The sequence below is a fragment of the Heptranchias perlo genome, chromosome 26 (genome assembly GCF_035084215.1).
Source record: "Heptranchias perlo isolate sHepPer1 chromosome 26, sHepPer1.hap1, whole genome shotgun sequence".
In the NCBI taxonomy this organism is placed as follows: domain Eukaryota; kingdom Metazoa; phylum Chordata; class Chondrichthyes; order Hexanchiformes; family Hexanchidae; genus Heptranchias; species Heptranchias perlo.
This window is the reverse complement of record NC_090350.1, coordinates 1,986,394-2,008,985: the sequence shown is the minus strand read 5'-3', so window position 1 is coordinate 2,008,985 and position 22,592 is coordinate 1,986,394. Positions and strand designations below refer to the sequence as shown.

General features: G+C 47.2%; 1 protein-coding gene across 1 annotated transcript in view; it reads left to right on the top strand.

Moving 5' to 3' along the window:
- LOC137342787 (granulocyte colony-stimulating factor receptor-like) overlaps positions 1–21,630 on the top strand; it is a 100,786-nt gene extending 79,156 nt beyond the window's left edge. The window contains exons 10-12 of the mRNA XM_068006965.1: positions 5,779–5,875; positions 7,888–7,969; positions 20,469–21,630. Of these exons, the coding sequence (XP_067863066.1) occupies positions 5,779–5,875; positions 7,888–7,969; positions 20,469–20,999 (710 nt within the window). The 3' untranslated portion in view covers positions 21,000–21,630. The remainder of the gene's footprint in view (positions 1–5,778; positions 5,876–7,887; positions 7,970–20,468) is intronic.
- Positions 21,631–22,592: the final 962 nt, after the last annotated feature.

Sequence of the window (22,592 nt, the reverse complement as noted above, 5' to 3'; positions counted from 1 at the left end):
TAAAGTCCCTCATCCCTGGAACCATTCTAGTAAATCTTTTCTGCACCCTCTTCACTTTAGGAAGCCTTCACATCCTTCCTAAAGTGCAGTGCCCAGAACTGGACACATTACTCTAGTTGTGGCCGAACCAGTGTTTTATAAAGGTTCATCATAACTTCCTTGTTTTTGTACTCTATGCCTCTATTTATAAAGCCCAGGATCCCGTATGCTTTTTTAACCACTTTCTCAACCTGTCCTGCCACCTTCAAAGATTTGTGTTCATATATCCCCAGATGTCTCTGTTCCTGCATCCCCTTTGAGAATTGTACCATTTAGTTTATAAAGCATGTGTTTTATCTCTTTAAGGACCCTCTGGGTCAGCAGATAATCTCTTTTAAGGTTTCTAATTCTTTCTAAGGTTATTCCCCATCTATTTTTAAATTTAAAGCAGTGTAGCTTCCTGCTGGGAGAGGCCCCCTGCTGGGAGAGGCCCCCCTGCTGGGAGATGAACATCGTGTTCAGGATTACAGACTGATGTGAAGTAATCACTTAATACCCCTTTTATTCCAGGAGTCCATTCCAGTCTGTATCTGCGACTCTTTCAGTAGCAGGGTGACAGGAAGGGACAGAGTTTAACGGTAATAGTGCATCAGCGAATAAGGTCAAATCAGGGATAAATAGTAAAAAGTTAAAATTATCTGAATGCATGAAGCATTTATAACAAGATAGATGAATTAATGGCACAAATAGAGATAAATGGGTTTGATCTAATCGCCATTACTGAGATGTCGTTGCCAGGTGACCAAGGTTGGGAACAAAATACGCCAGGGTACTTGACGTTTCGAAAAGACAGATAAAATGGAAAAGGAGGGAGGGTAACCCTGATAATAAAGAATGAGATAAGGAGAGTGGTGAGAAAGGATCTCGGCTCAGAAAATGAGGATTTAGAATCAGTCTGGGTGGCGATAAGAAACAACAAGGGACAGAAAACACTGGTGGGAGTAGTTTACAGGCCCCCTAATAATAGTTATACTGTTGGACAGAGTATTTATCAAGAAATAAGAGGAGCTTGTAACAAAGGTAATGCAATAATGGGTGGGGGACTTTAATCTTCATATGGACTGGACAAATCAAATTAAAGTAGTCTGGAGGATGAGTTCATGGAATGCATTCGAGACAGTTTCCTAGAGCAATACATCATGGAACCAATCAGGGAACAGGCTATTTTAGATCTTGTCTTGTGTAATGAGACAGGGTTAATTAATAATCTCATTGTAAGGGACCCTCTGGGGAAGAGTGATCATAATATGATAGAATTTCACATTGAGTTCGAGAGTGATGTGCTTAAGTCCGAAACTAGAGTCTTAAACTTAAACAAAGCCAATTACATAGGTATGAGGGGCGAGTTGACTAAGGTGGATTGAGAAATTAGATTAAAGGATGTGACAGTAGATAAGCAATGCCGAACATTTAAAGAAATATTTCATAATTTTCAACGAATATACATTCCATTGAGAAATAGAAACTTCATGGGTAAAGTGATCCCTCCATCGCTAACTAAAGAAGGATAGTATTAGATTCAAAGAAGAGGCTTATAATGTTGCCAAGTAGAGTATTAAGCCTGAGGATTGGGAGAGTTTTAGAAACCAGCAAAGGATGACCAAAACATTGATAGAGGGAGAAAATAGAATGAGAGTAAACTAGCAAGAAATATCAAAACAAGTTGTAAGAACTTCTCCAAGTATGTAGAATCAGAGAATCAGAGAAAATTTATGGCACAGAAGGAGGCCATTCGGCCCATCGTGTCCATGCCAGCCGAAAATGAGCCACCCAGCCTAATCCCACTTTCCAACACTTGCCCTGTTGTTTACGGCACTTCAGGTGCACATCCAGGTACTTTTTAAATGAGTTGAGGGTTTCTGCCTCTACCACCCTCTCAGGCAGTGAGTTCCAGACCCCCACCACCAACTGCGTGAAAAAACTTTTCCTCAGCGCCCCTCTAATCCTTCTACCAATCATTTTAAATCTGTGTAAAAATGAAGAGATTAGCGAAGGTAAACATGGGTCCCTTAGAGTCAGAGACAGGAGAAATTATAATGGGGAATAAGGAAATGGCAGAGACGTTGAACAAATATTTTGTATCTGTCTGCACAGTCGAAGACACAAAAAACATACCAGAAATAGTGGGGGACCAAGGGGCTAATGAGAGTGAGGAACTTAAAGTAATTAAGATCAGTAAAGAAAAAGTACTGGAGAAATTAATGGGACCAAAAGCCGACAGATCCCATGGACCTGATGGCCTACATCTTAAGGTTCTAAAAGAGGTGGCTGCAGAGATAGTGGATGCATTGATTGTGATCTTCCAGAATTCCCAAGATTCCAGAACGGTCCCAGTGGATTGGAAGGTAGCAAATGTAACCCCACTATTCATGAAAGGAGGGAGAGAGAAAACAGGAAACTACAGGCCGGTTAGCCTGACATCAGTCGTCGGGAAAACGCTGGAATCCATTATTAAGGAAGTGGTGATTTAGAAAATCATAATATCATCAGGCAGAGTAAACATGGATTTATGAACTGCGTACAGTTCTGGTCACCACATTACAGGAAAGATGTGATTGCCCTAGAGAGGGTGCAGAGGAGATTTACGAGGATGTTGCCAGGACTTGAGAATTTTAGCTGTGAGAAAAGATTGGATAGACTGGGGTTGTTTTCTTTGGAACAGAGGAGGCTGAGGGGAGATTTAGTTCAGGTGTATAAAATTATGAGGGGTCCAGATAGAGTGGATAGGAAGGAATTATTTCCCTTAGCAGAGAGTCAGTGACCAGGGGGCATAGATTTAAAGTGATTGGCAGATGAATTAGAGGGGAGCTGAGGAGAATTCTTTTCACCCAGAGAGTGGTGGGGGTCTGGAACTCACTGCCTGAGAGGGTGGGAGAGGCAGAAACCCTCAACTCATTTAAAAAGTACCTGGATGTGCACCTGAAGTGCCGTAACCTGCAGGGCTACGGACCAAGTGCTGGAAAGTGGGATTAGGCTGGGTGGCTCATTTCTGGCCAGTACGGACACAATGGGCCGAATGGCCTCCTTCTGCGCTGTAACTTTCAATGATTTTATGAAAGGGAAATTGTGTTTGACAAATCTATTGGAGATTTTTGAGGATGTAACTACCAGAGTAGATAAAAGGGGAACCAGTGGATGTAATACATTTGGATTTTCAAAAGGCATTCGATAAGGTACCACACATAAGATACACAAGTTAAAGGCTCATGGAATTAAGGGCAATATATTAGCATGGATTGAGGATTGGTTAACGGACAGAAAACAGAGTAGGGATAAACGAGTCATTTTCAGGTTGGCAGGCTGTAACTAGTGGGGTGCCGCAAGGATCAGTGCTTGGGCCTCAGCTATTCACAATCGATATTGATGACTTAGATGAAGGGACCGAGTATAATGTATCCAAGTTTGCTGATGATACAAAGCTAGGTGGGAAAGTAAGCTGTGAGGAAAGTAAACTGCAAAGGGATATAGACAGATTAAGTGAGTGGGCAAGAATCATAGAATCATAGAATCATAGAAGTTACAACATGGAAACAGGCCCTTCGGCCCAACATGTCCATGTCGCCCAGTTTATACCACTAAGCTAGTCCCAATTGCCTGCACTTGGCCCATATCCCTCGATACCCATCTTCCCCATGTAACTGTCCAAATGCTTTTTAAAAGACAAAATTGTACCCGCCTCTACTACTGCCTCTGGCAGCTCGTTCCAGACACTCACCACCCTTTGAGTGAAAAAATTGCCCCTCTGGATCCTTTTGTATCTCTCCCCTCTCACCGGTGGCAGATAGAATATAGTGTGGGAAAATGTGAGGATATGAATGTAAAAGGTATGATCAGTAAGTTCGCTGATGATACAAAAATTGGTAGGGTGGTAAATAGCGAGGAGGATAGCCTCAGTCTGCAGGACGATATAGATGGGTTGGTCAGATGGGCGGAACAGTGGCAAATGGAATTTAACCCGGAAAAGTGCGAGGTGATGCACTTTGGAGGGACTAACAAGGCAAGGGAATACACAATGAATGGGAGGACCCTAGGCAAGACAGAGGGTCAGAGGGATCTTGGTGTGCAAGTTCACAGATCCCTGAAGGCGGCGGAACAGGTAGATAAGGTGGTAAAGAAGGCATATGGGATACTTGCCTTTATTAGCCGAGGCATAGAATATAAGAGCAAGGAGGTTATGATGGAGCTGTATAAAACACTGGTTAGGCCACAGCTGGAGTACTGTGTGCAGTTCTGGTCGCCACACTACAGGAAGGATGTGATCGCTTTGGAGAGGGTGCAGAGGAGATTCACCAGGATGTTACCAGGGCTGGAGCGCTTCAGCTATGAAGAGAGACTGGGAAGATTGGGTTTGTTTTCCTTGGAGCAGAGGAGGCTGAGGGGGGACATGATTGAGGTGTACAAAATTATGAGGGGCATAGATAGGATGGATACTAAGGAGCTTTTTCCCTTCGTTGAGGGTTCTATAACAAGGGGACATAGATTCAAGGTAAAAGGCGGGAGGTTTAGAGGGGATTTGAGAAAGAACTTTTTCACCCAGAGGGTGGTTGGAGTCTGGAACTCACTGCCTGAAAGGGTTGTGGAGGCAGGAACCCTCACAACATTCAAGAAGCATTTGGATGAGCACTTGAAATGCCATAGCATACAAGGCTACGGACCAAATGCTGGAATATGGGATTAGAGTAGACAGGGCTGATGGCCGGCGCGGACACGATGGGCCGAAGGGCCTCTATCCGTGCTGTATAACTCTATGACTCTATGACTCTATGACCTTGGTAGGAAAAATAGAAAAACAGAATATTTTTGAAATGGTGAAAACTATGAAATGTTGGTGTTCAGAGGGATTTGAAAGTCCTTGTCAACGAAACACAGAAAGTGAACATGCAGGTACAGCAAGCAATTAGGAAAGCAAATGATATGTTGGCCTTTAGTGCAACGGGGTTAGAGTACAGAAGTAAGGAAATCTGACTACAATTGTACAGGGCTTTGGTGAGAGCTCACCTGGAGTACTGTGTACAGTTTTCCTTATCGAAGGAAGGATAGACTTGCCTTAGAGGCGGTGCAACAAAGGTTCACTAGATTGATTCCTGGGATGAGAGGATTGTCCTGTGAGGAGAGATTGAGTCGAATGGGCCTATACTCTCTGGAATTTAGAAGAGTGAGAGGAGATCACATTGAAACATATAAGATTCTGAGAGGACTTGACAGGGTAGATGCTGAGAGGCTGTTTCCCCTGGCTGGAGAGTCTAGAACAAGGGGGCATAGTCTCAGGATAAGGGGTCGGCCATTTAGGACTGAGATGAGAAAACCTTTCTTCACTCAGAGAATTGTGAATATTTGGAATTCTCCACCCCAGAGGGCTGTGGATACTCAGTCATTGAGTATATTCAAGGCTGAGATCGATAAATTGTTGAATTCTAAGGGAATCAAGGGATATGGGGTTCGGGTGGGAAAGTGGAGTTGAGGTGGAAGATCAGCCATGATCTGATTGAGGGGCCGGATGGCCTACTCCCACTCCTATTTCTTATGTACTTATGAAAGAGAAAGAGAGAAGCAGAGAGAGAGAGGCAGAGAGATAGCCGCAGGGGGACAGGTAGAGAGGGAGAGAGGGACTGGCAGAGAGACAGAGAGAGGTACAGGCAGACAGAGAGAGAGGCAGACAGGACAGGGCAGGTGCTGTCTGAAGGGATTTAGTAGATTTTGAAGAGATTGCTGAAGTAACTATCCTTCGTTCTCCTTCAGAAGATGGAGATATGGGGACCATCCTTGCTTCACTCTGCACACTTTTCCTCTTCCTGATGTCACTTCAGCTGCTGATGTGCTTTATTCGGCGAAACGTGTAAGGACCTCAATCCCGTAATAAGTACAACAGGACATCGCGGCCCGAATATTCATCGTTTATACGGTGCTCTGAAGAACAAGGAATCTGAGTCAACTAGCAGCACCTGTGATGTGTGTCTCTGTATTTATTAGTCAGTGTCACACCGTGATGTGTGTCTCTCTATTTATTAGTCAGTGTCACACTGTGATGTGTGTCTCTCTATTTATTAGTCAGTGTCACACTGTGATGTGTGTCTCTTTATTTATTAGTCAGTGTCACACTGTGATGTGTGTCTCTGTATTTATTAGTCAGTGTCAAAATTATGAGGGGCACAGATAGGATGGATACTAAGGAGCTTTTTCCCTTCGTTGAGGGTTCTATAACACGGGGACATAGATTCAAGGTAAAAGGCGGGAGGTTTAGAGGGGATTTGAGAAAGAACTTTTTCACCCAGAGGGTGGTTGGAGTCTGGAACTCACTGCCTGAAAGGGTTGTGGAGGCAGGAACCCTCACAACATTCAAGAAGCATTTGGATGAGCACTTGAAATGCCATAGCATACAAGGCTACGGACCAAATGCTGGAATATGGGATTAGAGTCGACAGGGCTGATGGCCGGCACGGACACGATGGGCCGAAGGGCCTCTATCCGTGCTGTATGACTCTATGACTCTATGACTCTATGTGTGTCTCTCTATTTATTCGTCAGTGTCACACCGTGATGTGTGTCTCTCTATTTATTCGTCAGTGTCACACCGTGATGTGTGTCTCTGTATTTATTAGTCAGTGTCACACTGTGATGTGTGTCTCTATATTTATTGGTCATTGTCACACCGTGATGTGTGTCTCTCTATTTATTCGTCAGTGTCACACTGTGATGTGTGTCTCTTTATTTATTAGTCATTGTCACACCGTGATATGTGTCTCTGTATTTATGCTGCCCTTGTCCTTCTAGGTGGTAGAGGTCGCGGGTTTGGAAGGTGCTGTCGTAGATGCCTTAGCGAGTTGCTGCAGTGCATCCTGTGGATGGTACACACTGCAGCCACAGTGCGCCGGTGGTGAAGGGAGTGAATGTTTAGGGTGGTGGATGGGGTGCCAATCAAGTGGGCTGCTTTGTCCTGGATGGTGTCGAGCTTCTTGAGTGTTGTTGGAGCTGCACTCATCCAGGCAAGTGGAGAGTATTCCATCACACTCCTGACTTGTGCCTTGTAGATGGTGGAAAGGCTCTGGGGAGTCAAGAGGTGAGTCACTCGCCGCAGAATACCCAGCCTCTGACCTGCTCTTGTTGCCACAGTATTTATATGGCTGGTCCAGTTAAGTTTCTGGTCAATGGTGACCCCCAGGATGTTGATGGTGGGGGATTCGGCGATGGTAATACCATTGAATGTCAAGGGGAGGTGGTTGGACTCTCTCTTGTTGGAGATGGTCATTGCCTGGCACTTGTCTGGTGCGAATGTTACTTGCCACTTATGAGCCCAAGCCTGGATGTTGTCCAGGTCTTGCTGCATGCGGGCTCGGACTGCTTCATTATTTGAGGCGTTGCGAATGGAACTGAACACTGTGCAGTCATCAGCGAACATCCCCATTTCTGACCTTATGATGGAGGCTTCCACTTGTTGGTGAGACAGTAATGGCGGGACATGAAGTTCAGATGCTGGTCAGAAGAAATAAAGGGAAGTTCGGAAAAATTCTGTAAATAGATGGGACCAGGAAACTGGAATCCTCGCTCACATTGTTGATGCAGATTGCATGAATTGTTGGAATATTGTCGGGTATGGGGAGCGAGCAGGAGAGTGGAATGTGGCCAATATCCCTGGCACAGTCTTGGTGCTGTGATAGGGTTGCCAACTCTGGTTGGATGTATTCCTGGAGGTCTGATCACATGATCTCCCATCTTGAGCTGCCCCTCCCCCACACTATCTGTCATTCTATTTCACACAGTTCATTTACGAGATGCTTTTCAAGTTGTTCACGGTGTCATAGTCACTGTGTTGCCAATATTTATGGCTAATGTGTTTGTTGTGACTCACAGGATGACAGGGAACCTTTGGCCCAAGATACCAGACCCTGCAAACAGCAGCCTGAGCAGCTGGATCCCAGAGACCCGACACCAGGTAACAACTTCCATGTCACTGTCATATGAAGGGGAAGCTGGAGCTGAAATTCCAGAGCTTCCCAGACACACTCACCAAACAAATCAGCATTTCACCAACAAACATTCCCTGCAATTCCACTCATGCTAGTGAGTACAGAAATAGGAAGATAAGACAGGTTAATTTGTGGCTATGGTGCAGGAGGGAGGGCTTCAGATTCCTGGGGCTTTGGGACCAGTTCTGGGGCAGGAGGGAGCTGTTCAAGATGGACAGGTTGCACCTCAACAGAGCTGGGACCAATGATCTCACGGGGAGGTTCACTAGTGCTGTGGGGGAGGGTTTAAACTAATTTGGAAGAGGGATGGGCACCAGGATGTCGCATTAGAGAGGAGAAACAATGTGCACAGAGGATTGGGAGAGACAGATAGCACCAGAGTAGGAAATAGTACACTATTAGGTGGGATCAGACTAAGAGAGAATACGAGAAGGTCTAAGACAGGTTTAGAGTGCAGGTGTGTAAACGCACAAAGTGTGGTAAACAAGGTTGGTGAGCTGCAGGCGCAAATAGCCACATGGGAATATGATGTAGTGGCGATAACGGAGACCTGGCTCAAAAAAGGGCAGGATTGGATATTAAATATTCCTGGATATAATGAGCTCAATTTTCAAGCTGAAGTGCGAGTGCGTTGGGCCGGGTGGGCTCTGAAAATCGGGGAAATCCCGTGCGGGTGAGGAAGCCGGCTCCAACCCACCGACGGGTCTGTGTGTGCGCGCGCCTCATGAATGTGGAAGTGCCAGTGGCAAATAAAGCCGGCGGGATATTTTAAAATTCGTTCATGGGATGTGGGCGTCACTGGCGAGGCCGGCATTTATTGCCCATCCCTAATTGCCCTTGAGAAGGTGGTGGTGAGCCGCCTTCTTGAACCGCTGCAGTCCGTGTGGTGAAGGTTCTCCCACAGTGCTGTTAGGAAGGGAGTTCCAGGATTTTGACCTGGCGATGATGAAGGAACAGCGATATATTTCCAAGTCGGGATGGTGTGTGACTTGGAGGGGAACGTGCAGGTGGTGTTGTTCCCATGTGCCTGCTGCCCTTGTCCTTCTAGGTGGTAGAGGTCACGGGTTTGGGAGGTGCTGTCGAAGAAGCCTTGGCGAGTTGCTGCAGTGCATCTTGTAGATGGTACACACTGCAGCCACTGTGTGTCGGTGGTGAAGGGAGTGAATGTTTAGGGTGGTGGATGGGGTGCCAATCAAGCGGGCTGTTTTGTCCTGGATGGTGTCGAGCTTCTTGAGTGTTGTTGGAGATGCACTCATCCAGGCAAGTGGAGAGTATTCCATCACACTCCTGACTTGTGCCTTGTAGATGGTGGAAAGGCTTAGGGGAGTCAGGAGGTGAGTCACTCGCCGCAGAATACCCAGCCTCTGACCTGCTCTCGTAGCCACAGTATTTATATGGCTGGTCCAGTTAAATTTCTGGTCAACGGTGATGCCCAGGATGTTGATGGTGGGGGATTCGGCGATGGTAATGCCGTTGAATGTCAAGGGGAGGTGGTTAGACTCTCTCTTGTTGGAGATGGTCATTGCCTGGCACTTGTCTGGCGTGAATGTTACTTGCCACTTATGAGCCCAAGCCTGGATGTTGTCCTGGTCTTGCTGTATGTGGGCATGGACTGCTTCATTATCTGAGGGGTTGAGAATGGAACTGAACACTGTGCAATCATCAGCGAACATCCCCATTTCTGACCTTATGATGGAGGGAAGGTCATTGATGAAGCAGCTGAAGATGGTTGGGCCTAGGACACTGCCCTGAGGAACTCCTGCAGCAATATCCTGGGGCTGAGATGATTGGCCTCCAACAACCACTACCATCTTCCTTTGTGCTAGGTATGACTCCAGCCACTGGAGAGTTTTCCCCCGATTCCCATAGTTAACACAGTTATTTAGATTCTTTAAGTATTTGAGGTAGTTAATTTCATGGTGATTGAGGCAGGAGACCGATTTTCATTCAGACACAGTGTGTTTCCCATGTTTTAGGAGATGTGTTTCAGGCAGCAGCCAGTTGGATATTGAAATGCCTGTTTGACAGATGGGGATAAAAGGTGAGTTATTGCAACAAATCAGCATTTCACCCTGGTCTTTCAGACAAACTTGTCACTGGGAGATCTTTGTGTTTACACTGAAAATTCTTAGTTTCCACTCAGGATTCTTCTGTTTACACATATTTACCAACTTTTCGGACCCCCTCAAACTGACACCATCAGGATGGGGGGCGTCATGGCTGCATTCACCACTTCATCCGAGGACGAGCAACATCACCAGCCTCGCCAGGCACGGCGTCCACCTCCGCCACGTGGAGCTACACAAGACAGTGCTGCATCAGACACCCGCACAAGAGCACAGAGGGCAACAACAGAGGGAGCAATGTTGTAGGAGGCACTCCCCTCGCCACAGGGCCTACAAACCGAGGCTCAGTTTCCTGGACCTCTCTGAGGAGCAGTGCATACGGAGGCTCAGAGTCAGTCGCCAGGTAGTCGCAGACATCTGCAGCCTCCTTCATTCCGAACTGCTCCCGGCTGGGCCAAGCAGCATCTCCTTATCTGTCGCTGTCAAAGTCACTTCTTTACCTCCGGATCATTCCAGGGTGCCACCGGGGACATCGCCGGGGTCTCTCAGTCGTCTGCACACAATTGCATAAGGCAGGTCACCGATGGCTTGTTTCGCAGGGCCTCGCATTACGTCAACTTCCCCATGGACAACCTCAGCCAGACGGAGAGGGCAGTGGGATTCCATGCTGTGGCTGGCTTCCCACGGGTGCAGGGTGTAATCGATTGCACCCATATAGCAATCCGAGCACCTCCACACGAGCCAGGACTGTTCATCAACAGGAAGGGCTCTCACTCCATCAACACTCAGCTCGTTTGTGACCACCGCAAGAGATTCCTTCACGTGTGCGCCAGATTCCCTGGCAGCTGCCACGATTCCTTCATCCTCCGGGAGTCCAACATCCTGAGGCTGTTCCACGCACCGAACACCCGTAAGGTCTGACTCCTCGGGGACAAGGGATACTCCCTGCACACGTGGCTCATGACACCTCTGATGAACCCCATCACTGAGCACAGCGTCGATATAACGACAGTCACATCGCTACCAGGGCTACAATTGAACATGTTATCGGGCTACTCAAGATGCGATTTAGGTGCCTTGATCGTTCTGGGAGAGCTTCAATACGCACCAGACAGAGTGGGACACATTATAGTCGTGAGTTGTGCCCTGCACAACATGGCACAACAGAGAGGTGACGCTGGAGGAGGCCCCATCCACATCTGCCACCCACATTGAGGAGGAGGAGGAGGACGATGAACCCATGGGCAGAGCAGCGGCTCACCTGGCTGCTCGTGAGGCCAGGGAGTCACTGATATGTGAACGGTTCTCCTAACATCAGACAGTGTGAAGAGTCCAGTCCTCACCGCCTGGATAGAGAAGCGGCCACACCAGCCCCCTCCCCCGCCCCGACTCTGCACAAAACAGTCCTGCACTGCATAAAGACCCATTGTAGAGTGACCCAATGGGTGGCATCAAGTGTCGGCGTTCATGGTGAACCTCATGAAAGGGCCTCATTACAGAAACCAGTCCAGAATGGGCAAGATGTGGCAGTATTGGTGAGAATGATAACATTTAATGTGAATATAACAAAAACTAAATTTAAATGAAAAACATGACCGTCTGTCAGACACCCTTGTGCATCCCCTTCGTGCTCACAAAACCTTCGCCTTCCTTTTCCTGCCGCTTCTACGTGGTGCATCCCCTGTGGCTGCAGCAGAGGGAGTGGCAGGTTGCTCATGTCCATGCCCTGACTGTTTAGATGCTTTGGGCCTTCACCCTCTGGGTTTTGGAGCCTGTGAGGGCCCCTCCAAAGACAGTTTTGTCCAGGGCAACTACATCTGCAGTAAGTGTCTGCAGCTCGAGGAACTTTGGCTGCAGACATTGCGATGCATCAGGGAGGGAGAAAGTTACCTGGACACTTTGATCCAGGAGGCAGTCACGCCCCTTAGACTAAATACTGTAGAATTGGCACATGGTCAGGGACAGGAGAGTGTGACTGCGAGTGAGGCAGGTACGGGGATCCAGGAGGTAGCATTGCAGGAGCCTCAGTCCCTGAGCTTGTCCAACAGATACGAGGTACAGGGTAAATCAGATCAGAGAGATGAATGCGTGGCTCAAAGATTGGTGTGGGAGAAGTGGGTTTCGATTCGTGGAGCACTGACACCAGTACTGGGGAAAGAGGGAGCTGTTCTGTTGGGAGGGGCTTCACCTGAACCATGCTGGGACCAGTGTTCTGACAAACCGAATAACTGGGGCGGTAGAGAAGGCTTTAAACTAAATAGCGGGGGGAGGGCTCAGGTGGGGTGAAGTTTAGATTGATAAAGAGAAAAGATAAGGAAGTAGTACAGGAAAGTGATGGGGGTAATGATAAACAGAGTGTGTCAGGAAGGGACAGAGCGTACAAACATAAGAGTGCACGAGCAAATGGGGCCGGGGTCGGAAAGAATGGTAAAAAGACAAAATTAAAGGTTCTTTATCTGAATGAGCGCAGCATTCGTAATAAGATAGATGAACTGACGGCACAAATAGAAACAAATGGGTCTGATCTCGTGGCCATTACAGAGTCGTGGTTGCAAGGTGACCAAGGTTGGGAGCTAAATATTCAGGGTTATTTAACATTTCGGAAGGATAGGAAAAAAGGTAAAGGTGGTGGGGGAGCTCTGTTAATAAAGGATGAAATTGGTATAATAGTGAGAAATGATCTTGGCTCAGAAGATCAAGATGTTGAATCAATTTGGGTGGAGGTAAGAAATAGCAAGGGAAAGAAATCACTGGCGGGAGTAGTATATAGGACCCCTAACAGTAGCTACACTGTAGGGCAAAATATTAATCAGGAAATAAGGGGGGCTTGTAAAAAAGGTAATGCAATAATCATGGGCGATTTTAACTTTCACGTAGATTGGACAAACCAAATTGACAAAAATAGCCCTGAGTAGGAGTTCATAGAGTGTATTAGGGACTGTTTCTTAGACCAATATGTCGGGGAACCAACCAGGGAACAGGCCATTTTGGATCTGGTAATGGGTAACGAGACAGGATTAATTAATGATCTCAAAGTAAAGGATCCCTTGGGAAGCAGTGATCATAACATGATAGATTTCACATCCAGTTTGAGAGCGAGGATCTTGGGTCTGAAACTACAGTATTAAACTTAAATAAGGGCAATTATAAAGGAATGAGGGCGGAATTGTCTAAAGTGGACTGGGTAAACAGATTAGATGGTATGATGGTGGATAAGCAGTGGCAAACACTTAAAAAGATATTTTATGACTCGCAACAAAAATATATCCCTGTGAGGAGGAAAGACTCCACAAAAAGGGTGAACCAACCATGGCTAACTAAGGAAGTCAAGGATGGTATCAGGTTAAAAGAAAAAGCATACAACATGGCAAAGATTACTGGTCAGCCCGAAGATTGGGAAAACTTTAAAAACCAGCAAAGGATGACTAAAAGAATAATAAAGAGGGAGAAAATAAATGATGAGAGTAAATTAGCAAGAAATATAAAAACTGACAGTAAAAGCTTCTACAAGTATATCAAAAGGAAGAGGGTAGCTAAAGTAAACATTGGTCCCTTAGAGGATGAGACTGGGGAAATAATAATGGAAAACAAGGAAATGGCAGAGGAATTGAACAGATATTTTGTATCTGTCTTCACAGTAGAAGACACTAATAACATACCAATAATAGTAGAAAATCAAGGGGCAAAAGGGAGGGAGGAACTAAAAACAATCACTATCACTAGAGAAAAAGTACTAGGTAAACTAATGGGTCTAAAGGCTGACAAGTCCCCTGGACCTGATGGCTTGCATCCGAGGGTCTTAAAAGAAGTGGCTACAGAGATAGTGGATGCATTGGTTGTAATCTTCCAGAATTCACTAGATTCTGGAAAGGTCCCAGCGGATTGGAAAACTGCAAACATAACACCCCTATTCAAGAAGGGAGTGAGACAGAAAGCAGGTAACTATCGACCAGTTAGCCTAACATCTATCATTGGGAAAATGCTAGAATCCATTATTAAGGAAGTAGTAGCAGGACATTTGGAGACTCATAATACAATCAAGGAGAGTCAACATGGTTTTATGAAGGGGAAATCGTGTCTGACAAATTTATTAGAGTTCTTTGAGGAAGTAACGGGCAGGGTAGATAAAGGGGAACCAATGGATGCAGAATATTTGGATTTCCAAAAGGCATTCGATAAGGTGCCACATAAAAGATTACTGCACAAGATAAGAGCTTCCTGGACCTCCCAGTTAAGTTTCTGGTCAATGGTGACCCCCAGAGTGTTGATGGTGGGGGATTCAGCGATGGTAATGCCATTGAATGTCAAGGGGAGGTGGTTAGACTCTCTCCTGTTGGAAATGGTCATTGCCTGGCACTTATCTGGCGCGAATGTTACTTGCCACTTATGACCCCAAGCTTGGATGTTGTCCAGGTCTTGCTGCATGCGGGCATGGACTGCTTCATTATTTGAGGGTTTGAGAATGGAACTGAACACTGTACAATCATCAGCGAACATCCCCATTTCTGACCTTATGATGGAGGGAAGGTCATTGATGAAGCAGCTGAAGATAGTTGGGCCGAGGACACTGCCCTGAGGAACTCCTGCAGCAATGTCCTGGGGCTGAGATGATTGGCCTCCAACAACCACTACCATCTTCCTTTGTGCTAGGTATGACTCCAGCCACTGGAGAGTTTTCCCCTGATTCTCATTGACTTCAATTTTACTAGGGTTCCTTGGTGCCACACTCGGTCAAATGCTGCCTTGATGTCAAGGGCAGTCACTCTCACCTCACCTCTGGAATTCAGCTCTTTTGTCCATGTTTGGACCAAGGCTGTAATGAGGTCTGGAGCCGAGTGGCCCTGACAGAACCCAAACTGAGCATCGGTGAGCAGGTTATTGGTGAGTAAGTGCCGCTTGATAGCACTGTCGACGACACCTTCCATCACTTTGCTGATGATTGAGAGTAGACTGATGGGGCGGTAATTGGCCGGATTGGATTTGTCCTGCTTTTTGTGGACAGGACATACCTGGGCAATTTTCCACATTGTCGGGTGGATGCCAGTGTTGTAGCTGTACTGGAACAGCTTGGCTAGAGGCACAGCTAGTTCTGGAACACAAGTCTTCAGCACTACAGCCGGGATGTTGTCAGGCCCCATAGCCTTTGCTGTATCCAGTGCACTCAGCCGTTTCTTGATATCACGTGGAGTGAATCGAATTGGCTGAAGACTGGCTTCTGTGCTGGGGCAGACTTGGCCACCTGGAGAGGAGGTAGCATTGTGAATACTGATTGAGAGGGGGCAATGGGTGAGACGTGGGATTGCTTTGAGTGGCGTCTCCACTTCCATGTCCCCTTTCGCCATCATCCCTCCCCTGGACCAGGGCCACATCACTCCTACCACCCTGCTGGACAACAGTTTGGAGGACATGTGCAAAGCCTTGTAAGGCCAGTGCTAGTGTATCTGCCTGCCCGTTTAAGGCAGCAGAATGTTATTCACTGTGAGTCCAAACGACCGTTGTCAGGGCCTGGATGGACTCATTTGTGAACCGTGCTTGAAGCTCAATGGAGGCTAGCCTTCTCTCCATTGCAGACATGCCCTCACGTCCCTGGGACAGTATCTCAGAGATGCCCTCACGTCCCTGGGACAGTATCTCAGAGATGCCCTCACGTCCCTGGGACAGTATCTCAGAGATTCCCTCATGTCCCTGTGACAGTATCTCAGAGATTCCCTCCTGTACCTGTGACAGTATCTCAGAGATTCCCTCATGTCCCTGGGACAGTATCTCAGAGATTCCCTCATGTCCCTGTGACAGTATCTCAGAGATTCCCTCCCTTACCTGTGCCACCATTCCACTCATGCAGGAGTTGGACTCCTCCATCCTCTGCGCGATTGTGGAGAGTGCACGTGGCACCTGTTCCAGTGCTGCTGCCCCTTGATCATTCTCCTTTTAAAGGATGGTCCCTGGGGTTCAGCATCTGTGTCCAGCTGAGCAGAGTCTGGAGAGGAGTGCTCCCACTGACGTGGACTCTCCACAGCTGCCCCTGCCACCAGTGTCTGCTCGTGCTCACTTGTGTGTGGTGACTCACCAGGTGCCAACCCAACTAACTGAGGACGGGGACCCACCGAGGTGTGAGTATCTGCGCTGGTGGATGGCTCGCTCAGATGTGACGGTGCGCACTCAGAAGCTCCTCTGAGGAATTGCCCTCTGCCATCACAGTGGTCGCTGAAGGCCCTGAAAGGGAACAGAAGGCAATATTAAGCATCATCACAGATGTGTCATATTGCGATGAGCATACTGAGGTGTTCAACATGCCAATCATTGTTAACATCAATTCATGTTGTGTGTGATGAATGTTAGAGTTGTTTCACCAGATGTTTGCGGGCTGCCAGTCTCAGTGTCCCCGACAGAGAGGCATTCGAGGGTGCGGCTGATCTGCAGGGCCTCCTGCCCTGCGTCTGTGAGGACCACTATTTGTTGTGGCCCACCTCTGGTCCTCGCCCTCTCCCGTGCATTCTGGGCTCTCTTCTCCTAGAAGGGGAGAAAGTACAGACGTGTGAGTGAGTGATGGTGAAGTGGCCAGCCGATGAATGCATTGTTTTGAGAGAGGCTGACCATGAAAGAGATGCATCAGAGGGTGAGTATGAGACAGAGCCGTGACATTGGATGACGATTGGGGTGAGTGGCAGTAGTGGGGTGGCTAATGCAGAGGTGAGGAAGTGCTGAGGAAATGCAGGTAAGTTGAGGATGAGCCTTAAGTGGGTGTGAGGAGTGATGTGATGGAATAGTCGTGGCAGTGCAGAATGAGTTGTTGGGGGGGTGCGGTGATGTGGGAGACGGAGTGTAGGAGAATGAGTAAGTGTACTCACTTTTGCTGACCTAGTTAGGTCATTGAAGCGCTTCCTGCACTGCTGCTGGTGACCTCCTCTGCCACCTCGTGCCAGGCCTTCTTGGTGGCAGAGGCAGGGCACTTCCTCCCGTCCCCGGGGTGGAACACTTCCCTCCTCCTCCTCACCCCGACCAGTAGCTGCTGCAGTGAGGCATCACTGAACCTTGGAGCAGCCTTGCCCCTGGGCTGCTCCATTTTGTGTGTTCTTGGTGTTTGCTGCAGCAAAAGCCATTGGAGCAATGGCCCTTTAAATAGAGCCTCTCCAGCTGACAGCCTGTCTCGCGGGTGCGCAGTCCGCCCACTGCGCAGCTTTCCGACCGCAAACCCGGAAGCCACGTAAAGGGCCATCAATTAACTCGCGATCGCGGGGGAACGGTAAGATTTTATTAGTCGGGTTACCCATGTGCCCATTGACCCCCCCCCCCCACCGCTGCTATCTCACCGCCATTTGAATCGAGGGGCCCAAGGTTTCAGGAAAGATAGGGAAAGAAAAAAAGGAGAGGGTTGGCGTAATGATAGTTATATTGCAGTGCTGGAGAGAGAGGATGTCCTGCAGGGGTCAAGGACAGAATCTATTTGGTTAAAGTTAAGAAACAATAGAGGTGCCATTACACTACTGGGTGTATTCTATAGACCACCAACAAGTGGGAAGGACAATTGTAAACAATTTTACAACACCAAGTTATAGTCTAGCAATTTTATTTGAAATTCACAAGCTTTCGGAGGCTTTCTCCTTCCTCAGGTGAATGTGGAAATGAAATCCTCAAACCCTTCGCATTTATTGTGCCTTTGCATTTATTAAATGCGAAGGGTTCGAGGATTTCATTTCCACATTCACCTGAGGAAGGAGGAAGCCTCCGAAAGCTTGTGAATTTCAAATAAAATTGCTAGACTATAACTTGGTGTTGTAAAATTGTTTACAATTGTCAACCCCAGTCCATCACCGGCATCTCCACATAGTGGGAAGGAGATAGAGGAGCAAATTAGCAGGGAAATTACAGAGAGGTGCAAGAACTATAGACCAGTGATAATGGGGGACTTCAACTATCCGACTATAGACTGGGATAGTAATAGTGTAAGGGGCAGAGAGGGGGAGGAATTTCTGAAGTGTGTTCAGGAGAACTTTCTTGATCAGAATGTTTCTGGCCCAACGAGGAAGGAGGCATTGCTGGATCTCAATTTCATTCTACACAGCATTTCTCGAATGACCCTGAAAAATGTAACAAGATGAGATTTATAATGAAAGTGTTTCCTGGTTTGTAGTGTGGACTGTTTCTTTACTTAGAACTGAATCTAGTGTGAAGGTTAAGGTCAGTGATTAGGGGTGGGCTCGTTTTAGAATTTGAGTTAATTCAATTCAGTTTTGGGTTCTGGTTATTTTTCGAAAGGGGATGAGGCTGTTTAGGGCTCGGCTATGGTTATGGTCACCATTGGGCAGTAGGGATTTATTTCATAATATGATTTGGTTTAAAGTTATGGTTCAGTTTACATTGGTTCTACAGTTAGGTTTTGGGGTGATCTGGTGTATTGGGTTTGAGTTAATGTTAGTTATCGATGCTTGTGCAGTAGGACAGTGTCTTTTCTTGTTTGATGCTGTCATCCTATTGCTGAAGGTTTCGTTACATTAGTACTGCCACCTCGACTCAACTTATTTTACTTCTTCTTGTCTAGATTTGTTTTGCCAAAACTGGTTACGGTTATGGTGTTGGATTTATCTTGTCTGCATAACACACCATGTTGCAATGGTGTTGGGATCTGTGTCAGTGACGGGTCATTGCAGTGAGGTTAAACATTGGGGTTTTAGGGGCATCGATGGTGTAAAGCTTGAGCTCTGTTGAAGTCTTAGGATTTAGATTTAGAAATAGGATTTAGGGTTAGACTTAAAGGTTGTGTTACGGTCCGACACTGCACTAGGGCTAGGGTGAAGGGTCAGACACTGCACTAGGGCTAGGGTGAAGGGTCAGACACTGCACTAGGGCTAGGGTGAAGGGTCAGACACTGCACTAGGGCTAGGGTGAAGGGTCAGACACTGCACTAGGTTTAGGGTGAAGGGTCAGACACTGCATTAGGGCTAGGGTGAAGGGTCAGACACTGCACTAGAGTTAGGGTGAAGGGTCAGACACTGCACTGGGGCTAGGATGAAGGGTCAGACGCTGCACTAGGGCTAGGGTGAAGGGTCAGACACTGCATTAGGTTTAGGGTGAAGGGTCAGACACTGCACTAGGTTTAGGGTGAAGGGTCAGACACTGCATTAGGGCTAGGGTGAAGGGTCAGACACTGCACTAGAGTTAGGGTGAAGGGTCAGACACTGCACTGGGGCTAGGATGAAGGGTCAGACGCTGCACTAGGTCTAGGGTGAAGGGTCAGACACTGCATTAGGTTTAGGGTGAAGGGTCAGACACTGCACTAGGTTTAGGGTGAAGGGTCAGACACTGCATTAGGTTTAGGGTGAAGGGTCAGACACTGTACTAGGGCTAGGGTGAAGGGTCAGACACTGCACTAGGGCTAGGGTGAAGGGTCAGACACTGCACTAGGGCTAGGGTGAAGGGTCAGACACTGCACTAGGGCTAGGGTGAAGGGTCAGACACTGCACTAGGGCTAGGGTGAAGGGTCAGACACTGCACTAGGGCTAGGGTGAAGGGTCAGACACTGCACTAGGGCTAGGGTGAAGGGTCAGACACTGCACTAGGTTTAGTGTGAAGGGTCAGACACTGCACTAGGTTTAGGGTGAAGGGTCAGACACTGCATTAGGGCTAGGGTGAAGGGTCAGACACTGCACTAGAGTTAGGGTGAAGGGTCAGACACTGCACTGGGGCTAGGATGAAGGGTCAGATGCTGCACTAGGTCTAGGGTGAAGGGTCAGACACTGCATTAGGTTTAGGGTGAAGGGTCAGACACTGCACTAGGTTTAGGGTGAAGGGTCAGACACTGCACTCGGGCTAGGGTGAAGGGTCAGACATTGCACTAGGGCTAGGGTTAAGGGTCAGACACTGCACTAGGGCTAGGGTGAAGGGTCAGACACTGCACTAAGGCTAGGGTGAAGGGTCAGACACTGCACTAGGGCTAGGGTGAAGGTTCAGACACTGCACTAGGGCTAGGGTGAAGGGTCAGACACTGCGTTAGGGTTCTGGTGAAGGGTCAGACTCTGCACAAAGGCTAGGGTGAAGTGTCAGACACTGCACTAGGTTTAGGGTGAAGGGTCAAACACTGCACTAGGGCTAGGGTGAAGGGTCAGACACTGCATTAGGGTTAGGGTGAAGGGTCAGACACAACACTAGGTTTAGTGTGAAGGGTCAGATACTGCACTAGGGCCAGGGTTGAACTTGGGCTAAATCCCTTTCACTTTCCAATTATACTTTCAATTAAAAAAATGCGGTCCTCAATCGTATTCTATTCAATATTTGGCATCCTTTTTGTGGTAGAATTCGATTCCTCAGCTCTTGTCATACTGTGAATATGATTGTATTGAATCTCTGTGTATGATTCATGTTTATTAAGAGTAAGGTAATTTGAGATGTTTGCTCTTTTAAGGACTGTAAATGTTCGGAAGGAGCACCTGATTCTATTGTCTCCTCTTTTACGCTGCTTGAGAGAGGCTCTGACAAGAACACGGCTTTTGCAATAAAATCAATGCACTTGGTAGGAGAGGAAAAGATGACAAGCATGAACGACGATGGGAAGAGGCCGAGTGATGGCGAGTGCCTGCATTGTTTGTCAGAGACCCCGGCCTGCCTCGTTCACACACTGTACCACAATGTTTCTGGGGGAAGTCAGTATGCCTCTGTGCTGCACTATAAAGGCCAGAAAACTCCACCTCCATTCTTCCTCAGATCAGATTCTACTCAAGCTCTTTTGCATGACTTAACTCCAAGTCCGAAACCATTCGAAAACCCGTGGTTTTCAAAGTCTGCTGAGAATGACAGTGAACTCTCCCAGGACATTTCACTGTCAGATGTTATAGTTGGAGAGGAGGCAATATGGAAAAACTTTCCACTTTTATGGGGCCTAGTGTCTGAGCACAGTGGTGACACAATGGTGACTCCGACAGCCTCTTTCCACTGACCATCACAGACCATTTTGAAGTGAGAGGTTGTGTGAAGGAACAAGTGTAACCTCCATTTGTACTTGAGAAGGTTTCCAGCCCACTGACCTGATACCCTAACTACAAATTTTAGCTTCAATTTTCCTTTGAAACAATTTCACCAAAAACAACAAAAGGAGGGAATGTTTCAGCTCTTGTCAAAGTGAACACTGCTGGCAAAGCTTGGAGTGAGGCATCACGCTGACTCTGCCTGAAGATGTCTGACAGAATCCCAGCCCAGCGACAAGGTGCCACTCCCCTGATGCAGTGTTCACACTCAGCCCACAATCACTGAAGTCTGGAGTCACTCTTTGTTCTGTTTCCCATGGGCCCCGACACCACCGCTCTCTATCAGAACTGCAATTAATAACCAGGCTCTCTACAGTTAAATGGGGTCAGACACAGAGCATTTTATTTTTATTTCTTCCAGTTTTGCACCTTGGTGGTTCGAGTGCTTTTGTAGCTTCTCACACTGTAATTCTACACATTGGACAGGTGACCAATAAACAAGTTACCTGACAATTCACTTCTCACCATTGCCATGTAACAATGAAAGCTTGTCTGCTGTTAGCAAGTAAATGAAAAAATGAACAATAAACAGTATTTCCATCAGACACTGTCAGTAATTGGTACAGCACAGAGCACCTGGAAAACAGGCACATTCTGGTGAAGAGTGCACACTTTAAAAATTCATCTGGATTGGGTCTACGTTTAGGCAGTAGTCCCAATTCAGAGAACATTTCCACCTTGCAGCATCCTCCCCGTGCGGTCAGTACTCCCAGCTTCCCAAATCTCCTAATTTTTTGCTTCTTTCTGCTAACTGAAGTTGTCTCATGAATTCTGCTAATCTGCCAGCCCCTGGTCTGATCTCGAGCACTGTGCTGACCTCTGGGCTAGATTTTGCTCTCTGTTGGCCCCAGGGCTGGGATTCACTCTTCTCCTGATACCTAGGCTGAACTTTGCTCTTGGTTTCCTGGGCTTTATCCCTGGAATATAGAGGAATGATTCCAGCTCCACTCCCTTAATGGCTATTGGATGAGCCCACAATCCTCTCTTAATTCTCAATTCGCTTTATTAACGTTATTAGATCATGTACATACCGCTTATACGTCTGGTTAGATATAGGCATGTAGTTTACAGCAGGTTATACAGGTTTATACTCAAACTAGGATTTAAACGCACACCCACTAGGTTTCTCTATTAATACTCCCCGAGTATCAGGCTTTAAACGCACACCCACTCGGTTTCCTGACGACACTCCCAGAGTGGTCCCAGAATAGAAAGGATATTATGTTACCCGGAAAGGAGAGACGCTGCTGGCCAGGCAATTCTCCCTCTTACTCCCGACGTCGTCTCCACGTCCTTGACGCAGTCTTTACGTCCCTGACGCAAGGTTCCTACTTCCACGAGGGTTAGTTTCCAGAGTCTCCCAGAGTCTCCTTCACAAACAAAGACACACCAACAAAAACACTCTCACTCTCACTCTCACTCCAAGCCAGCAACTCCTCAGTTTTTATTCCCCAAGTCTGTCTTTTCGAACGATGCTGTCTTCTCCGGTTGGCTCAAAGTTGCTG